The sequence below is a fragment of the Perognathus longimembris genome, chromosome 28 (genome assembly GCF_023159225.1).
Source record: "Perognathus longimembris pacificus isolate PPM17 chromosome 28, ASM2315922v1, whole genome shotgun sequence".
NCBI lineage: Eukaryota > Metazoa > Chordata > Mammalia > Rodentia > Heteromyidae > Perognathus > Perognathus longimembris.
Genome location: NC_063188.1, coordinates 31,078,286 through 31,098,287, shown reverse-complemented (window position 1 = coordinate 31,098,287; position 20,002 = coordinate 31,078,286). Strand labels below are relative to the sequence as shown.

At 38.0% G+C, this 20,002-nt stretch overlaps 1 protein-coding gene across 1 annotated transcript in view; it reads right to left on the bottom strand.

Moving 5' to 3' along the window:
• The window catches only part of Dcx (doublecortin), a 96,346-nt gene extending 77,672 nt beyond the window's left edge, over nucleotides 1–18,674 (bottom strand). Inside the window, 4 exon segments of the mRNA XM_048336318.1 lie at nucleotides 9,890–10,230; nucleotides 17,748–18,133; nucleotides 18,456–18,571; nucleotides 18,573–18,674. Coding sequence (XP_048192275.1) covers nucleotides 9,890–10,230; nucleotides 17,748–18,133; nucleotides 18,456–18,571; nucleotides 18,573–18,674 — 945 coding nt within the window.
• Nucleotides 18,675–20,002: the final 1,328 nt, after the last annotated feature.

The window sequence follows — 20,002 nt, the reverse complement described above, 5'->3', positions numbered from 1 at the left end:
AAACAAACACCAATATACACTTGAGAGAAGTCAAACACTTGAAGCACTTGAAACACTAAGCAAGGAAAACAATAAGAGGAAGTTCACCTATTAATTGCCTTCCTAAATAAACTGTAGAGTCAAATACTGCCAGAAGGAAGCTTGTCATCAAAGCCATAATGTCTCTGGTAAAACTAGAAATGTCCTGACATAAGTAACTACATGTGGTTCGACCAGATGAGACAGCCAATTCTTGAAGAAATAGGGACATTAGTGTGTGTGTGAAGATAGAAGAGGTACTGCTCTCTGACCCAAAACCTCTTTCAGGAGAAATTATCTCACTGGACAAGCCATTTCGACTTTGCTAAATTGTTGTCAGCTGGAAGCATGGACACGGTGCAATAGAAAGTGTGCAGTCTATTTAAATGCTAAGCACTACTTATGGAAGTTAAGCCAAATTAGTGAACCTGTATGATTCTTCCAGTGAGTTTCTGCAGCCTGGAGAAATGGAGAGGGTGCTGGTTTGTGTTGGACTAAATCTAATGTGAGGGATCTAAACATGGCTATGGATGTTTCTGCATCTACCACTAAGGTTAGAGACTTTTTCCAATCTTTATAACTTTGGAGTATTCTTAAAATGTGTTCTGGAAAAATATCACTATTTTTGTTCTATTTCTCCTTTTCCTTCTAATTGCTGTTTCAGTTATAGATATTCTCAAGCTGCTTTGTCCAGTCTATGACTGGGTATTACCTTTCTGAGGGTTATCAGTATTGTATTTATAATAGCCTTTTTTACTCCAGTTTATAAGACCTGTCAGAATGCAATGATGCCTGTTTTCTTTCAACATAATTATTCCTTTGGGCCTTGAAGGGTTTTCCTTTGCAAGACTTTCTAATTAAAATGCAAATAAATACCTAAGGCAAAGGCCAATGATTCCTAAACTGTATACTGTATTCTACTATAGTGTCACATTGTTGGTATTCAAAGTAGACTGGAGGATACTGATCTAAACATCGATCCGGATTCTTTACAGTAGGCTTCTTGCAGTCTTTTTCTAAGAGGAGAGTATACTATGCAATGTTACTCAACTTACTTGACTGAAGAGTATTGTATCAGACTAGTATTACACACACACACACACACACACACACACACACACACACACACACACACACACACACACACACCCTAGTTTGGAAAAAGGACCCTAAATCAACAGAGGCTATCATGTTACAGATTAATTTTGGAGAATTGCCAACTGAATATATATGTTGAAGTCAAAGCTCTGAGAAAATCACACCCAGAAGTGCTGTAGCCTACCTGAGGTTACGACTTTACATGTTAATATAATACCAGAGCAATGTTATATTAAGGGCTAGTTCTGTATGTTAATATTTATACATGACATTAGTTATACAGGAAAGGCATTTTGGCAACAAACCACATATAAGAGAAGAGTCAGCAGAGAGAAAACAGGACATTGAACAGGCAAGTTTAAATAGATTTGCAACATTAGGAGTTGCCAAGAAACTAAAGGATCCCCATAGACTGACTCAATCAAGGCTCAATCTTGCTAGTGACCTCTGGGGATCTTCCTAAGCCAGGCCTTGATTCTAGTCTACTGGACAGTTTTTCTTCTTGTTTCCAAGAATAATGATGCCCCAAATGACCTGGATTTGATTGCTTCATAATCCTAAATCATCATCAGAAATGGACTTTGCAACAGACACATGAAAAACTGCTCAACATCTCCGGTCATAAAAGAAGCTTCTTTGTACAACTACTTAAAGATGATAATCAAAAAGATTAAATTAAAATCATACCAAGTGAAGCGAGCCAGACTCAAAGAAACATAGACTTTATGTTTTCCCTCATTGGTAATTAGTATATATCCAGGATAGTCCTAGCAGAAAATCACAATAGTTCAATAACTAAGTACATATGATCATATAAGATTATGCTAAGTGAAATGAACTCCAAGGTATGGAAACAAGTAGTTTCTCATGTTATTTTTAATGTACTATGTGAAATTATTTCTTTTTTCTTGTGTTTTCTTCCCTATGGTTTAGCCTATTATCACTGAATTTGATTTTGGTACCCTGGTTTATCTGAATTAGGGAAGGGAAGGTGAACATCAAAATGGTGAGACAAAGAGTAAAAGGTGAACCAGTGCACCAGCAATACTTGCAAGACAATATGATGTAAAGCAACTGTACAACTCGGGGAGAGGGGTTGGGGAGGAGGGAAGGTGAGGAAAAATGAGGGAGGAGGTTACAAGTTTGTCCAGAAATATATTACTAGCTTATGTATCTAACTGTAACCCCTCAGTACATCACCTTGACAATAAAATTAAATTTTAAAAAGATTAAAGTATAGTGCAGAGTCTGACGTCTGAAAAAATTCCCTTAGTACAATGATATGATCTATCTAGAAAAAATAAGAAATGGACATTACCTGCTACATTTGACACTGCTGTCCATTTCTGTCTTAAAATTATTCAGCGTCTCTCTCCATATCTTTATCTAGTACTTTATGATTCGAAGTCTGAGATCCTCCTTTCACCAATTCTTCTTAATGCAAATCCTCCAAGGGGCTTTTCCTGGATAAACTTTTCATATATACCCTTGGTGAACTCATTCATTTGCTTGAATTTAGCCAGAGATTTTTTTTTTTGCATATTACTTCCTACTCTGTATTTCTGGCCCAGAATTCTTTCCTGAGCTCCCAGTGCATATATTTTCTTACCTTTTTAGAGTTTCCACCTAGATGTAGGAAGTTACCTCACACTCAGTGTGTCCAAACCCTACCTTCTTGCCCTGGATTTCCTTATCCCATTGATAGACCTCACTATCCACCCATACAGCTTAGCTATAAGCTTCAGTGTTGCCTGAACCCTCTTCAAAAGAATTCAAGAGTAACCCGTTTCACCTTTCACTCTAATCAACAGATCATTGACATATGTCCATGTGTGAAATTATGTTTGACATAATTATCCATAAGGAAAATTCAAATAAAAAGCACAACTAGATACTATTTCACACTTACAAGATGACATTCATTAAAAGATATATAGTAACAAGTGTTGGTAGAGATGTAAAGAAACTAGAATTATCGTGCATTGCTGGTGAGGATAGAAAATATACAGCCACTTTGAAAGCCATTTGGACTGCTTCTTAAAACCATAAGCATGTACATGCCTCACTTGTGATACTATTCCTATAAATATATCTCAAACATTCATCAACAAATGACCAAATAAAATGTGGTATGTCCATTCAATGGAAGAGTATTCATCCATTAAAATGAACAAAGCATTAATACATGTTATAGCATAGATAAACCTTGAAAACATTATTCTACATAAAGAAATCCTGGGAAAAAAGGCCACATATGTCTTGAGAAGGTAAATCTATGTGAATGGAAAGTAGATAAGTGATTGCCCAGGGGTTGGGGATAGAAGTGGAATAGGGAGATTGGAGTGTGAGGTCTAAAAGGTACATATTTCCTTGGGGAATGATAACAATGTTATAAATTCCGTAGTAGTGATGGATACTGGACTCTATGAATATAGAAGTCATGAATGTAGAAGTCATTGTATTTCACACTTAAATGAATAGCTTTTATGGAATGGAGATTATCTCTCAATAAAACTATTCAAAATGCTTACTTTTAAAAGAGAAGAAATAACTAATATGCTTATTTGCATAGAGAATGGATTTTCTATGTTGAAGGAGTGAAAATAATGAGAAAGATTAAGTCAATAACCAAGAACAAGAGGCCAGTCATTCCAATCATTAGTAATTGAACAGTCTGTGTCCCTGTACATGTAGATCCCCATTGCTAAGCCTATTACAACAACTTATTAGCAATTCATTTAGCTCTCATGATAACTGGCCCACCAGCAACCATCCTTCTCCAACAATGAAAATAGCACCACTGCTGAGATGCCTTAATTATGGAACTGTGACACACTTGTCACAATTCCAACATCAGCTTTTTGTCTTGCTTACTTTCTGAATCTTTCAGTTTCAACATCTCATATAATCTACATTGGAAAGAAAAGGAAGTGAAACTGGATTTATGAGTTTGAAGATATTGTTTGATAATATTGTAAGTAGCAACAAAAACAAACTGAACAGAACTGTGTAGATACCAATTAGATGCATACTAATAAAACATCCATCAAAATGAGTACTATATCATGTTGCAATTCCAGAATCACTGGAGTACACTGAAGCTTGGTTAATAACTCTGACATTATTCTTATTAGAGTGGAGCTAGAAAAACTCTTACTTACTATATACTAAGTTCCCCTAAAAAAACTGAAGCTCAAAGAAGAGATTTATTGCATTTTCATCACATGGATAGCACAGGAAACAATGAAAACTACAACTCAGATTTTCCCATTCCAGTTTAAGATTCTTTAGAGTTGTTGGATGTTAGATAGTGACAGACTAGTCCTTCTGGAAGACTAGACTACTAAGCCAAAGCTTGTTTTTGAAATATCCAGCTCCTGCCTCTTCACCACTATGAGCCAAGAGCATCTCATCAACAATAAAATCCTGAAGACCTAACTGACTGCCAGGTTACACTTCATCCTTTTTTCCAGAATGACAATAAATTTGGTATTTGGCCACCTCCATTATAGATTCCCTTTTTCAAAGTACAAAATCTACCACCATATACCCAAAGTATCTTTGCATTCTTTCAACAAGCCTAGCTTGGATTTCTACCTTAGGTATTTTCTATTTCATGCTCATGTGTGTCTTCCCAAAATCTGTCTCCAGGAATCTGTGAAAAGTTGAGAAGATAGAATTTTGATCTCATAAATATCACTTTTTTAGCCTTTATTTTCTCAAGTGCAGGTCAATGATAAGTGACTTCCCTATTGGGGCATAATTTAGGGCCATGTGGCCTTTTTTATTGTGCCTAGCATTGACTGACAGGGTCATAACACTAGCAGGAGAGAGACTCTAGGATAGCTGGAAGTTAAGAAATTTAAGAGCAGAAGCGAATAGAGGGACAAAGATAACAAGGGAAAGAAAAACTGGCTGCACAGACAAGGGAAAGAAATGTGCTTGGGAAATCCACTCATTTCTGTGTTTCCTGCCATTGTCTTTGCGCTCACAGCATCCAATCACTATGTACAATGAGATTTTGAAAACCCCTGTAGTATCAGCTCAAACGTACCTTGTGTTTTCATTTCCTAGATTTAAAATATTTTCTTTACACTCTTGTTCTAGAAACCCAAGGCTATGCATAATCATGGAATCAGCTTAATCCTCTCCTGTTGTCCGGAGATTTACCATCCCTTGTCTAAGTAGTTGGGACTAGAATGGGGCTGGCAGAAGCATGACATAAATTCATCCAATTGAAAACTGGCCTAAGAAAGCGCACAGAAATAGTGTCAAATTCATGTAATTAGGCAGGTATCTTGAGGCTTTATAATCAATCTTTTCTTAAATATACCCTACTGTGGGCAAAACTGAACCTAGGGCTGCCAATTAATTTAGCATGAAAATGAATAGTGTAAGAACTAGCTGCACTACTGTGTTTGATGTAAAAAAAAAGCTAGAAACCTATTATTAGAGCTGTGAATCTCTCACAGTATCACCATGCTTTCTGCTCTCCAAATTAACTTTAAGGCTAGATTATATACATCTATTGAACTATTAATTATCAAGCAAACCAGAAATGTGGTTTGCGGTTATTATGTATCCATGACCTTTATACATGAATGTCAATGTATGGCTTGACTATAGAAACTGATACTTGAGGAATTTTATTCAAACACAATCATTCCAAAGCCAAAGAATCAAAAGAACAACCTAACCTGAGAGTAGATTGATAAACATAATTGCCCAATGCTCTACCATATCCTCTGGGTCTTTGCAGAAAACTTTCTCAGCTCCTGTGAATAATGAGAGTCTTGCCTTCCAACCATTGATTCTGTTAGCGATTCCTCATTGAGGAGAGGAATCAATTTGGACCTCTTTGTACTAGTGAGAGTTAGCTTTCCTATCTACATAAACCACACAATTACAACAAGAGCATAGGAATCCAGTCTTCAATGCCAGCAAAACATAAGCCCTAAAAGATGAAGGGCTCTAAAACCGCTTCCAAACAAAATAAAAACAAAGGCAGACCTACTTAAACAGTCTTATCATCAGACTAAGCTAATAATAAATTTTGGCTCTTTTAGTCAATCACTACTTTAATGTAAGGAACAATCACCCATGATTTGGTTGAATTGGGATCCAGTTGCAGTACACACTCACATCAAATTATAGCCTCAATTTCATGAATAAAATATTCCACAACAAATAGATTTGACCATATTTTTTCCTTTTCCAACTAGTTCCTGCTGCCATAGATAGCCAAACACAGACACTTGAATCTCATGCAATCAAATTCAAACAATTGCAACATAAATGTCTTTACCTTCCACAGAGGAAGACTGTGTTCCTAGTGTGACAACCCAATAAAAATTGAAGTGACTGGCAAGTGGTAATATTAAAGTTATTATCATGAGAATTGGGAAATGGAATGAGTCTCAAAATTTGAAGTTTACATCAACTGTCAATATAATCAATATATATTTTGTGGGTTTTTTGGTCAATAAATTCCCTATTTTTTATTTTAATGTGCTTGTTGAAATGACACAATAATGTTTGATTTATTTGGCGTGCCCCATGCATATGATTAAGATTAGTAGGGTAATTCCTAATCATCAGTGTCTTCTGTAAGTAGCACCTCTCTCTTATCTAACTTTCTATCTATCATCTTCTTCTTTCTGTGTATATTCACATATTATTTTATTAAAATATCCATGATTCAATAATATTGGGAAATTATTGACCAAAATTAATGGATTTCGTTGCTCCTTGCTATAGCACTTTTTAGAACATAGATGTTCTAATGAGTACTGTGAATGTCTAAGAAAAGCATACAGTTTGTATTATTACAATCTATTTTTCATAAATAGAATCCTTTCCTGAGCTTCTACAGGTGGAGATATGGAGATAGTTATCCTTTAAAAATATGTTTGAACACGCTGCTTTAAATGTCTATTCTTGGGCATTTCCAAGAAAAATAGCAACGAAAGCTGCCCAGGTGAAATATGGCCTTCTTTAGAAATTTTCTGTCTCTTCTGCTAGACCAAAGGGTGGTGTCTGAGTAACTGGAAGAAGAGGCTTCTCACAATGTCTACCAGACACACAAAAAACTATGCCAGATCATTTAATCAACACTTATAAGGCATCGCTTCTCAGCCTTTTGGCTAAGATCAAGTGTGTAACACTTGTAAAACATTCAAAATATATTGGAAACTGAACATCTGTTTAAAAAGAAAAATTCTTGTAGTGTCCCTTGTGGAGAGAAAAGTTTCAGAAGATAAAATAACATTTGAACTAGATCTTAAAAGATTATTTCCTAGGATTAGGGTGAGAAAAGGGAAGAAACAAGGCAAATGGCCTATACATGCAGAGGTACAGATGCCTGAATGGGCATTAGTCTGCTTCACTGAGCATTATTCACCTGTGTTTCTGTACATAAATACTGCATCATATGTTGACATTTTGTACTGTATTCCCCAAAGAAATGAGAACTGAGAAGGGTTGCAGAGAGCTTGCCGTTCTGCATGGCCTGCTGAGGAAGAAAAGCCACTCATCATTTAACTAGAACTTGCTTACTGGAGATATGTAGGTGTCTCTTTATAGGTTTAGAGCAGTCTCAGAATGCAAAGAAATAATAGAGCTTCATAAAATGTTGGAAACTCAAAAGAATGGAAAGAAAACAGAAAGAATTAATTTTATTAATTAATGTATGAATTACCATAAATGTTAGTTAATGGTGAATGGTATGCAAATGTGCAAGTATTTCAGTTTCAAATAATCCTCACAGGAATCTGTAAATATGGGCTGGGAATGTGGCTTAGCAGTAGAGTGCTTGCCTAGCATACATAAACCTCTGGGTTCGATTCCTCAGCACCACATAAATAGAAAAAGCCAGAAGCGACACTGTGCTTCAAGTGGTAGAATACTAGCCTTGAGCAAAAGGTAGCACAGAATTCCATTGTGGACTAGGGAGGAGGAATACCAAAATGGAGAGACAAAGGGAAAAGACCGACCAATGCAACAGCAATACTTACAAGACAATATCCTGTAAACCAACTGTACAACTTGGGGGATGTTGGGGAGGGAACCAAGGAGGGGGAAGGTGGGAGAAAAACGGAGGAGGTAATAAGTTTGATAAGAAATGTACTCACTGCCTTATGTATGTAACTGTAACCCTTCTGTACATTACTTTGACAATAAATTTAAAAAATAAGTAATAAAAAATGGGGAAAAAGACTAGAAACCAAGTCTTCTGAGTTCCAGTCTTTGTCCTTGATTTATCTTTTTCCTTTATTACCTCAAGAGGCAAAAGATATAGGAGAGCAAACTCAAGTCAAAATAAAACATTTTAAAACTACAGCTGTTGAAAAGAAGACTAGGTTATCTTATGAAATGGTTGTAGAGAACATACATACTTTACATTGCAGCTGTTGAACTGTAGGTTGACTTTTGAAATGGTTATAGAGAACATGTGCATTACATAGAAGATTAAGGCATCTTAGTTTCTACTCAGATCCTATATTTCTAAAATTCCTTTGTTATATTGCTCGCAGAAAAGGTGGTAGTAATTAACCCTGTTTTTAAGCAGCTCCTGTTTAGATCGAGATAGATAGATAGATAGATAGATAGATAGATAGATAGATCAGAAGAGGGGCATATTCTTACAGAATGCTTGAAAGTTGAAACTTTCCCCATCATTATATTCAAATCCAGTATTCCGGCATAACAAATACAAATTAGATAAAACCAATGCTTGTAAACTATCTCTCAGATCAAATAATGTTGAGTAGGTAAAAGCCACAAATTTAGTAAAATTCGAAACCTAAAATCCTGGAACATATATATCAAATTATTGGATGAAGCACTCATCAGTTATTTTCATGCATGGTGAATCTTCTTTTTTAGAATACATAGAATATTTATAGTTGCTCAAGCAAAAGGCATTTTAAGAGGTACTTATGCACTGATCATAATCCACACATGTCTTCTAGATGATGGATCAAGATTCTCTTTAGAGCCACTACACCCAGAGCCCTTGTTCTAATTTTCTTGGAACATTTCTTGACATATATTTTCAGATCCCTGTGCTCAAGAGAATGGTGCATCTGTCATATGGAGATGCCTGGCTGCATTCTTTCCTAGGTACGAATATAGGTGGCACTTTAGTAGTATAAGGAATGAAGAACCTGATTTGGAGAGGAACAGATAGCACATTTATCCTGGTCAAATTTTAGGATCCTCAAATAGTCCCTTTCTCACATAAATCATCAGTGGAACCAAAGGCTATGTCACATGGAAAATGGAAAGAAAAATAGGGTGCAGTGTAAACAAAGACAATAAACCAGAGGAATCAGTGTGACTCCATATGTGACTCCTTTCAAAGAATCTGATGGTCACTTCAACTTCTTTCACAGAAGGCAGACAGAATACTAACAAGAGGTTAACTAAGAAAATGAGTGAGAAAATCACATCTTCTGTCATATGTTTTGGATATTCAATGCAATATCATACACTAGCTAAATTCATACTTGTAAATAAGAATTCATAGGATCTGGTTTCTAAAACATTTTTTTCCTCAGTAGATAAATCAGAAGCAGATCAAATTACAATACCTCAGATTCTTGGCCCACTTTTTGCCACCAAAAATACTTTTTCACCTAATGAGACATATGCTTTATCAGTGAGAGATGGTGACAAGAGGTGAAGAGTCCCTCCTGCAACCATGAATAAGGGTAAGATGGTCATCAAAAAGTTTATAAAAAAGTGAAAATAACACAACTGAAAAGTTATTTACCTGTTTTCCATCCAGAGTGTAGAGTTTCTTGACAACTCCAGTCTCTAATTTGATGGCTTCAGTGATGTCGGTGAGAACTTGTTCAAAGGAATGTGCCGTCTTCTTGTTCAGAAGCACCCGCACAGCTTTGCGGGGCTTCACTCCACTGCGGATGATGGTCACCAGTTTGGGGCGCACAAAGTCCTTATTCTCCCTGGCCTGGGCGCTGTTGCTGCTAGCCAGGGACTGGGGAGCTTTCATATTGGCAGATGTCTTTACATTAACAGACCAATTGGGGTTGACATTCTTGGTGTACTCCACCTTTTTAAAGAAGTTGTCGGAGGAACAGACATAGCTTTCCCCTAAGGGAAGAAATAAGTGGTTAGGTGATTAGTTCATTTGATATAGACTCCAATTAAAGTTACATTGACATTGGAGTAAAAAGAAATACCAACCTTTGGTATGATTCCTAAATGGACTCCTTGACAACTAGCTCATTCAAATTCAAAGATAATCAGCCAACATTATTTAATCTAATGGACTACCTAATTGAAGAACCCAGATAATTTAATAGTTCTAAGGATCATGTACACTCAAGCTTACGCTAAAACACTGAGGATCTCATCCTTAGTATTGTTTTCTTCAAATTTAAATGTTCATATTCATTTCTAGAATGTTTGCTAACTTCTGGGAAAATACTAGTGCATTTTTTAAATGAGTATTTCCCACTGTTGCTGCCTTAATCTTACGGATCCATCTCTTTGTTATACTATGAACCAAGGAGAATTTTCAAAGTTAACACATTATTATTCCAATTAGAGTGAACCAAGTAACCTTGTATATCATGTATAAAATATGTATTTGGTTAAAAGCTAGATCATCTTTCACACAAATTATTGTGCTAAGTGGTAGATCACTGAAATATGAAGTGTATGTGTGTGTTCAATGCCTAAATGTGTCCTCTACAGCTTATTATACACCCAAATGTCCAGAGTGGAAACAAGTATCTCTACACACAAACACACACACACACACACACACACACACACACACACACACCAGCACACACATTTCTTATGTTTGCAAGTCTAACTTTTTCTTGAAAAATATGCTTCCTTGGTTCTTTCACCACTTTCTATCTTTCCATCCTCTCTAATGCTGCACACTAGGTCTGTGTATTTGGAGGCATCTTCATGGATCCCTTCCTTTGGCTGCCACAAGTAGTGAGCTAGAAATGTGAGAGTATATTACACAGCCCTTGTGAATTGGAGGTACATAGTCAAAATTTTACATTTATCTTGGGCTAGAGGAAATGACTAGTACAGTGGAAGAAACGTAGGTATTAGAGGCAAGAGGAAGGGATTGGACATCTAGGACTAGAAGTTGAAGAAAATAGGAAAAGTAGATTAGCCTGAGGGCTAGAATATTGAAAAAGGTTGAATTGGGTGAATGAAGCACATAAGCCTCAAGGGCTACAGGAGTTCATTCAGAGGTTGAGCTGCAGATGCAGTGATTTAATCAGGCTCAAGTCAAGCAGTAATAACCCTAAATAAATAAATAAATAAATAAACCCTAGAAAGCATGCAATGCAATTATAGTCTGATGGCTCTTCTCCTTCCTTTGGTCTCAGCAGGATAACTGCACAGAGACATTTAAAAACCTCAGGTTAATAATTTACTCCCTTTGCAAATATTGATTGCTCTGCAGTAGCACCAAATGCCTGTGTTATGTTAATTAATAAATTTCTCAATGCTATGAGAATATTCTGTCACAATCTGTAAGGGACCTCTGAGGACATTGAGGGAAGGATAAATGGCATTCAAAGATGCCCTCAGCCTCACTAGTGTTCTATCATGACAGCGGAAACTGAGGAATGGCTTATAGGTCAGCAGAGGAATACCGCCCCCCCCCCCCCCAATTGGCACGCATATCCAGCTAAGATAAACCCTAATTGCTCTGGCTTCCTGACTGGCTAACCAATCTAACACAAAGGATTAAAAGATAAGTATTTAATTTGTGACTCAAAAGTGCAAAGGAATCTGGGTAATGGTGGCTCACACCAGTAATCCTAGCTACTCTGGAGGCTAAGATCTGAGGATTGCTATTCCATGTTTAAAGCCAGCCTGGGCAGAAAAGCCCCTAAAACTCATCCTCAGTTAATCACTAAAAAGCCAGAGTGAAGCTGTAGCTCAAGTGGTAGAGCACAAGCCTTGAGGGGAAAAAAAGATCAGGACAGCTCCCAGGCCCTAAATTCAAGCCCCAGGACTGGCACCCACTGGGGGAAAATGGTGAAGAGACTCTTTGAATTATACTTTCACAGTCAACATCCTCAGTCTTGGAAAGGTCCTCTTGCCTTAGTACTTCATCCGATTCATGGGTACCTTCCAAAAGGACACTGCCTATGAGTCAGATATTTTCCATTACTTGTCATACACTTCAAAACCATGTCAGACAACTGGTGCTGTGGAAATGTGCAAGGCTATATATTTATGAATTCACTCATCCACAGTCTCTTCTGGAGAGTCAGCTGTGTAGCCCTATTAGGAGACTAGACTTTTTTTTGCTCCTCTCTCTTAAAACCTCTTAAGCCTCTGAACTATGAGTATGATTAACTACCCCCAGATTAAAATGAGCATGATGACAAACAACTATAGTATCATATGGCCCCCAAGAACTTTCCAGAGGGCCTAGCCTTCAGCCAAGTCTATGTTGAGTACCTACTGAGGGTACATTTCAGTCACTCCACTCTCTCCTTTTGGCCTGAATACCAAGTAATGGAAAAAGAACAGCTGCTATGATGTCATTCAGAATGGCACATTTTTTTCTAGTTGTGTGCTCTTCGGCAAGCTACCAAACTTTCCTTGCCTGTACTTTCTTTACTGCAAAGTGTAGGTGCTAATAATAATACCTACACTATAGAATTGTTGGGGATCACAAATCAGATGGTGGGCAGAAAGCACCTAGCCTATAAACTATCATTTTATAAATTGTCATAATTATTATTAAGCCCTTCATGTGAAAGAATAGAAAAGAGAACAAGAAGCAAAGTGCAAAGAGGGAAAGGAGGAAGTAAACAATGCGAGAAAGGAAGAGGAGTAAGAAGTTACAATTGAAGGAAAGAGAGAGAAGGCAATAATGTCAACCATGAGGGAGACATATAACACTATACAACAAGAGCACTGTGAGGGAGGTGGTTCCCACCTCAAAGATAAGGTTTGCTGTTTTCTGAATGAAGCCCTCCAGGTGCTGCAAATTGCACTCAGCGAAACTACTACTTCCATTGCTGCTGCCCAGTGAGTGACTAAGGAGGCTGAGTGATCTTGATTCATAGCCCAACCAGGCACTGAATTGCTATGTGACCTCATGCAAATCACATAATCTCTCAGAGCCTCAGTTTTTTTCAGCCACAAATGCAAAAGCACTTTACCTGGGCTTTCCCCTTTTCCCAGGGCTCTTTTTTAAACAAGAAGGAAAATATTAAATGATACTTTGTCATATTTTTACTTTAAAACCATAAATAATAGTTTTTGAATGATCATACCTACTAGCAATGCATCCCTTTCCAGGTATCTTAAAATCCTCTTTTTGAGAAATAGGCTGCTTTAGTAATGAGACTAAATTAGTGAAAAAGTAGTTTCATCTCACTGGAACAAGTGAGATCTGGCAAAGGAACTGGATCATAAGTGATATTATACAGCTGAGATTTTCCAAGACTGTCCTCTTGTAAATATTCCATCCCATGATCTGCTTTATAATGCTCAAATTTATCACAATTGGCATTCAGATGCAGAAAAGTCATAAATGCACCCCTCAGTTTGATCTAGGTACATGTGTACAAAGAGGTGGCAACTATGGAACAGGATATATGAGGAAAGAGAAAGATTCTAAAATGAAAAACAAAGGCAAGACAAGACAAAAGGAAATGCCACCAATGGATTGCATTCACTGACTTGCCTGGGGATGCAGTTAATGAGAACCACTTCCTTTGTGGCTTTGCTAAGATCCTTTGTGTACTCAAGAAACTATGGAAAAGCTGACATCAAAAACCTGCCTTTGGTTCAAAATGCTCCCGCTGATAACTTTTAGCTTTTGTAAGCAGACAGTTGTCAAGAGGCACTAGACAAATGGCTGCCACAAGGTCAGAGTGATTATTAGTTGCCTTTTATTTCATTTCATTTAACGCAAATCATTCGATTACGTGGCATTTGGGAAACACAGTATGTTATATACACTCCATTCTTTCTTTCAGGTCTACAAACTAAAAAAACAAAATCAAGGATTTCCACATTCCTAGGAATGGTTAACACTGTTGCTAGCTGCAGGAGATAGTCATGATCACCTAACTGAACATTTTCTAAGCCTATGATCTCATAAGAAGCACTCAATGAGATCTGTCAAAACAAATTCTAGGAACCTAGCCCTGGGGATTTGGATCCAATTGGTTTGAAGTATGGTACAAGAACCTATCTTTTCTAAAGCTGTGAAAGATTTTTGGAAGGCAGGTTTCGGAACCACTGGCCATTACAAGATGTCACTGGCCTCATTATTATTAGATTATTATTATTTTAGTATTTTCACATCATTAACAATAATGTAAAACATTATTACATTATTATAGTTTTACTATGTACCCATACCATATCTAATTTTATCTTCACAACTATCCTAATGGAAAGAGAAAACTGATACTACTAGACTCTCATTTCAGTTGTCTCTTGAGAGCTATACCAAACGAGCACTATAAAACACAAAGAATAATCCTCAGTAAAATGGAACAAAATACTGATACATGGTACAACATGGATAAACATTGAAAACATCCTGAACACAAAAGACATGTAGTGTATAATTTAACTCTCTCTTTCACACACACACACACACACACACACACACACACACACACACAATGAGACAAAAAATAGAAGGTGTTTTGTTCCATTTTTGTGGTTGTTGATATTGTTTAGTGATGCGATATAGGACAGGCTATCCTAGGAAGTAAACAAAAAAAACTTTTGTCATAGCCTCTCAAATGCTTGGGATTACAAGTGTATGCTATCACAATGAGCTAAAAAAATTGGTTTAGAAAAAGATACCATTAGTCACATTGGTGATTAGCACAAACACCTGATCATTTAGCTAAGTAGCTATAAACTAGAATGATTCAAATGATAATGGCTACCATTGATAGTGCTGCTGTGTACCCTGAAAAAAGTTAAGCACCTCATATCCATTGTCTCATTTAACTATCAAGGCAGTTATTCCCATTTTACAGATAGGAAAAGCAAGGCCTAGAGCTTCTAATGGCTCCCCCCTAAATTGAACAGAGTAACAGCTGGCAGTACAAAACTAACTTAATAGTACCTTTTCCATTACAATCTGCTGACTCAAAGACTACAATGCAACCCCCTGACTTTTTTTCCTGTGTTAGTCCTGGGGCTTGAGCTCAGGCATAGGCACTGTCCCTGAGCTATTTTTACTCAAAGCTAGTGCTCTACTACTTGAAAAAGAGCTCTACTTTTAGCTCCTTTTGCTCATTAATTGGAGATAAGAGCCTCATGGACTTTTCTGTCTGGGCTGGCTTTGAACCTCCATCCTCAGTCTTAGCCTCCTGAGTAGCTAGGTTTACAAGGCATGAGCGACCTGCATCTGGCTTGATTATTTATCTAGTATTATTATTTCCAAATATTTTCAATTTGGAGCATAATAGGAAGCAATGTGTATGCATTTTGGATCTTTCAATCAAACTCTTGCACAAGCAAACAAAATAAAGAGATTCAGTCCTTTTAAACTAGATGAGTAAAGAACAAAATACAATTTTTCTTTATCCTTTTCATTCCAATCATTTCCTACTTAGCTCTGTGGAAGTGTGAAAACTGATCATATTTAGTAACACTGTGCCAGGAATACCCCTGAATTTCCTTGACCAAATAGATAGTGCTCAGGACTGGAAAACACTGACATTCATCCATTGTCTTATCTTTGTAGACGACATTGAATAAATACTAGTGATTCCTACTTACATTCTATATTGAGTGGGAATTCAGGAGAAAGTACCACTGCATCCAGGAAGGGTAGGTGAGAGGGGTATAACCTAGCAGGACTGAAGTGAAAAAGAAAGCTGCACTCTTCTAACAATTGCAGATAATAACTACTTATATTGATTTGACATTATCATCTGCTCTCCCCTAACACACACACACACACACACACACACACACACACACACACACAGAGAGAGAGAGAGAGAGAGAGAGAGAGAGAGAGAGAAAGAGAGAGAGAGAGATAGGTATTTAGGTTGAAAATATATATATATATATCAAAATAACACCTTTCTTATAACCAATATAAGAATACTCTAATCTTTGTTCCAAATACAATGTCACTTGGTTCAGAATTATATTTCAGCATCTATTAAGACTTTTAGAAGTTCACAGATAGAGGAAATGAAGACATGTTTGTAAATAGCATTATAGAGAAATCCCACAAATCCCTCAGCTTTGCCTCTTACAGCAACAAAGACCATGTATCCTATTTATTATTCTGTTGGACAGCTCCCTCAACATAGCTTCAAGCCCTTCCAGTTTGCCTTGACTTGCTTTTATTTCAAGATATACATTAGAAGGGTCAATCCTTTGATGGTCAGGAAAAGCTAAAGATTAAGCTATGCTTTTCCATTCTGTACATGATGAAATAATGAAGCCTCCTCAGTATTGCTTTTCAAGGTCACCTATGCAGAAGGCTTGGACCCTGAGACTCAGGAACAACAGCCATATGTACCTATCTTTTCTAAGTTATTAGCTCCAGTCCTTTTGCCTTACTACCTTGGAAAAAGCAGCTACAGGAGAGAAACAGGGTCTTGTACAAGGTAAGCCCTCATGCTCCTTTGTCTAGGAACACAGCAATCTGAAAAGCAATAAATGTACAGGATGGGTATTACCTCCCAGTCATTCAATGTGCTGGTTCTCCTTTTTTGTCATTTCATAATTTGGTTTTCCTTAGTGATCTACTGCTCTTAACACATCTTTATTCAAGGAATCGAGGGAGGGAAGAAGGAAGGGATAATGAGGAGAAGCTTTGGAGAAAGGACATGGTCATTATTGAGGCTGATCTACAAAGCACTGTACCTGGTTAAACTGATCCTATGCTATGCTCACCAGTTTAAAAGTAGGGATAGGCGAACATATTCCACAAAATTTGACAATATCGAATATGAGCAACCTGACCCAAGGTCTATATTCTGAATGGCCATAAAGGAGATTTTATACCTGAGTAAATTTTGGTAAGAAGTGAAATTTCCCCATTTATTGGGTGTCCTTGTTGTCAGGATTTTTGACAATTTAATAGTAAAATTCAGTTGCAATATGAAAATCTACAGGGGATTTAAAAAGATTTAGGTATATTGAGTCATTCCTACTCTAAAAAAACAATGTTTATTAAAATACCAGGCATACCTACAGCTTTCACTGGTATTTCTCCCAGTGATCTCAGCCTCATGGACACACCCTGAAGTGAGCTTTTTAGAAGCAACAGCTGAGCAGTGACCACTTACCTAAAAGTATAATCCTCTGTGAATATGTCCAGGAAGTCCTGCTTTTAGAGTGCCTATTTGCAATGAGTTGTAATTCACAAATAAATTTTCAGCAGTTCAAAAGAAATGTGAGTACATTTGTCTCTATTAACCCAACCAAACAACCTTCCTTGCTAAACCCTAATAGTTTCATAGTCAGCCTGGATAGTGCTTGATTATGAACAAGAGCTAGAATTTAGATCTGCAATTCAGATTTCCCTTTGTATATCCTGGCAGATAAGCACAATGAATTATCATGACCACGACTGAAGCCCATGAAGGCTAAGAGCCACCACCCACTACTTGAATTACCTTCTTCCAGCTCATCCATGCTCCCGATTTTCCTCGATCCATCAATGGTGTAAATATAGCGCACCCCTTGAGGCAGGTTGATGTTGTCAGACAAAGATCGAGTGAGGTCTGCCAGCAAAGCATCGAAGCTGCGGAAACGGTCAGAGGACACAGCATACACAATGCCCTTGAAGTAGCGGTCCCCATTGCGATAGAAACGTACCTTCTTCGCCTTTTTCTCATTACTTAGAGCCTGCAAGGTTCTGGTTCTGTAGAAGCTACAGTGGGCACTATGAGTAGGACTAGGCAAGCCATTCATCCGTGTGCCCCGCATGTTCCTGGATGTCTTATCTCTTTCGTCAAAATGTCCAAAATCAAGTTCCATATTTTTATGGAACCTCAGAAACCTGAGTGTTAGAAAGAGAGGTAGGGGTAAGGAGTGGCAAAGAAAAAAAGGGATGAGGGGGGAAAAAAAATTCAAATATTAGCCAGATTCAGATCTGCAATCTGCTGCCTGTGAAAAGAATTGGTGGGGGAAGAAAGCCTGTGACCCATCTGCTGCTTGCCCCTGACCCACAGGAATATTGATCTTAATAGAGAAGGAGGAGGGGCTGAGCCAGGGAGGGGCAGGGGGGTTGGGAGTAAGAGATAGAAAGGGAGGCACTTTTGGCATGGTTCCAAACCGGGGGGGGGGGGCATTTTGAAACAGCTTAAAATCCTGGAACTTACTGACACTGGTTCCGATCAAATTGTAACTTCAGGCTAAATACATTAAAACTGGCATCTGTTTCCTCACACATGCCCACACTACTAACAGTTGTAAATGAATCCATAGCCTGACACCAATTCCCCTTGAAGAGAACAGAAGGAACTAGCCAAGGTTAGCATCTCCAGCTCAGGACGCAGTATTTGCATCCCAGTACAAGGAGTAAAAGGAGGTATTTTCATTTTACTCCAAACCTTTTTTCCCTACTTTAATGTGTGTGTGCCCCCTCCCCCAGAATAAACTAGGATTCTCTCTTAAAGGGACAGCCTCCAGGGAAAAGCCAATGTCTTTGTGCTATTCATCAAACCCTCTCCCTACCAAGCTAGTACAGCTATCCAACAATTCCAAAGAAATAAGCTGAAAACGGGCATCAAGGGGAAAAAACAGTGATTTAACATGTTTTTAGCTCTGCTTTCCTCTTAGTACCATTTGGTCACACCATCTTTTATCCCCAGGTGCTTTATCCCCTCCCAATGCATGCAATAACACCTCTTAATGGAATCTAATCATGCAAAGATTCCCAAATGAGCTCTCGAAAAGCATATGGGACCTTTAGAGACAAGAATACCTTTCATTGTTCTGAGTTTCTACCCTGACCCATACAGCATTTTCGTCTTCACGACAGGAAATTTGCCCCAAACTTGTCTACTGTTCAGGTGTATTAGCCAGTGCAAATGATGGTCATCTGCCAGGCATTGATTTTTTCCCCTTCTGCTGAACCCTACGCCCCAACCCAAACAATGGAAATATGAAACCAAATACAAGAAAAGCCCCAAATGCAAGCCAAGGTACTGCCACCCTAGGAACCAAACTATTAGCATTCATCTCACAGACGGGGATTAAAAAAAGGACTCACAAAGCAAGTGTGGCTCAGCTGCCACACACTGCCACATCGAGATTTGCAACGGACCAGGGAGACAGAAGATAAAGGGGAACTGGTGGCTAGTGGTTTTGCCAGTCTCAGTCTCCCTTTCTTTTTCCCAATGTCACCACGACCTATGCTGAGCTTAGCATTGTCTCTGTCAGACAACCTGCAGCAGTCAGACCCCACCTCCTCAAGATTAGTAGCAAGCAAAGCATTTCTCCCAGACATGCCAATAATGCATTGCTTCCCCTTAGAGTCAGAGGTAGAATTATTCTAAATGAACATCATAGTCAAAACAAAAGATGATCAAACTCACTTTTCCAAAGGAAAATCCCAGGTAGAATCTTGGGGGGAAATTCAAAAGAATAAGACAAAGCAAGAGAAGACAGAGAGAAAGAGACACAGAAAGGCAGAGATTTGCCTTGTGCTTTTCCCGTTTGACATCTGTTACATTCTGCTTGAAAATCACTGGAAAGCCTCACTCACCGGTTTTCTGCTGGTTGGGTGGAGATGCTGAGAGAAAGAAAACCAATCTCTCTATGCCTTTGTTGTCTGAGCTCCAAGCAAGAAATTCCTGCCAGGGTGGATAGATGCCTTCTAGGTCCTAGTGCCTTGTGCAGCTTCTCTCTGTAACTCAGGCTTAGT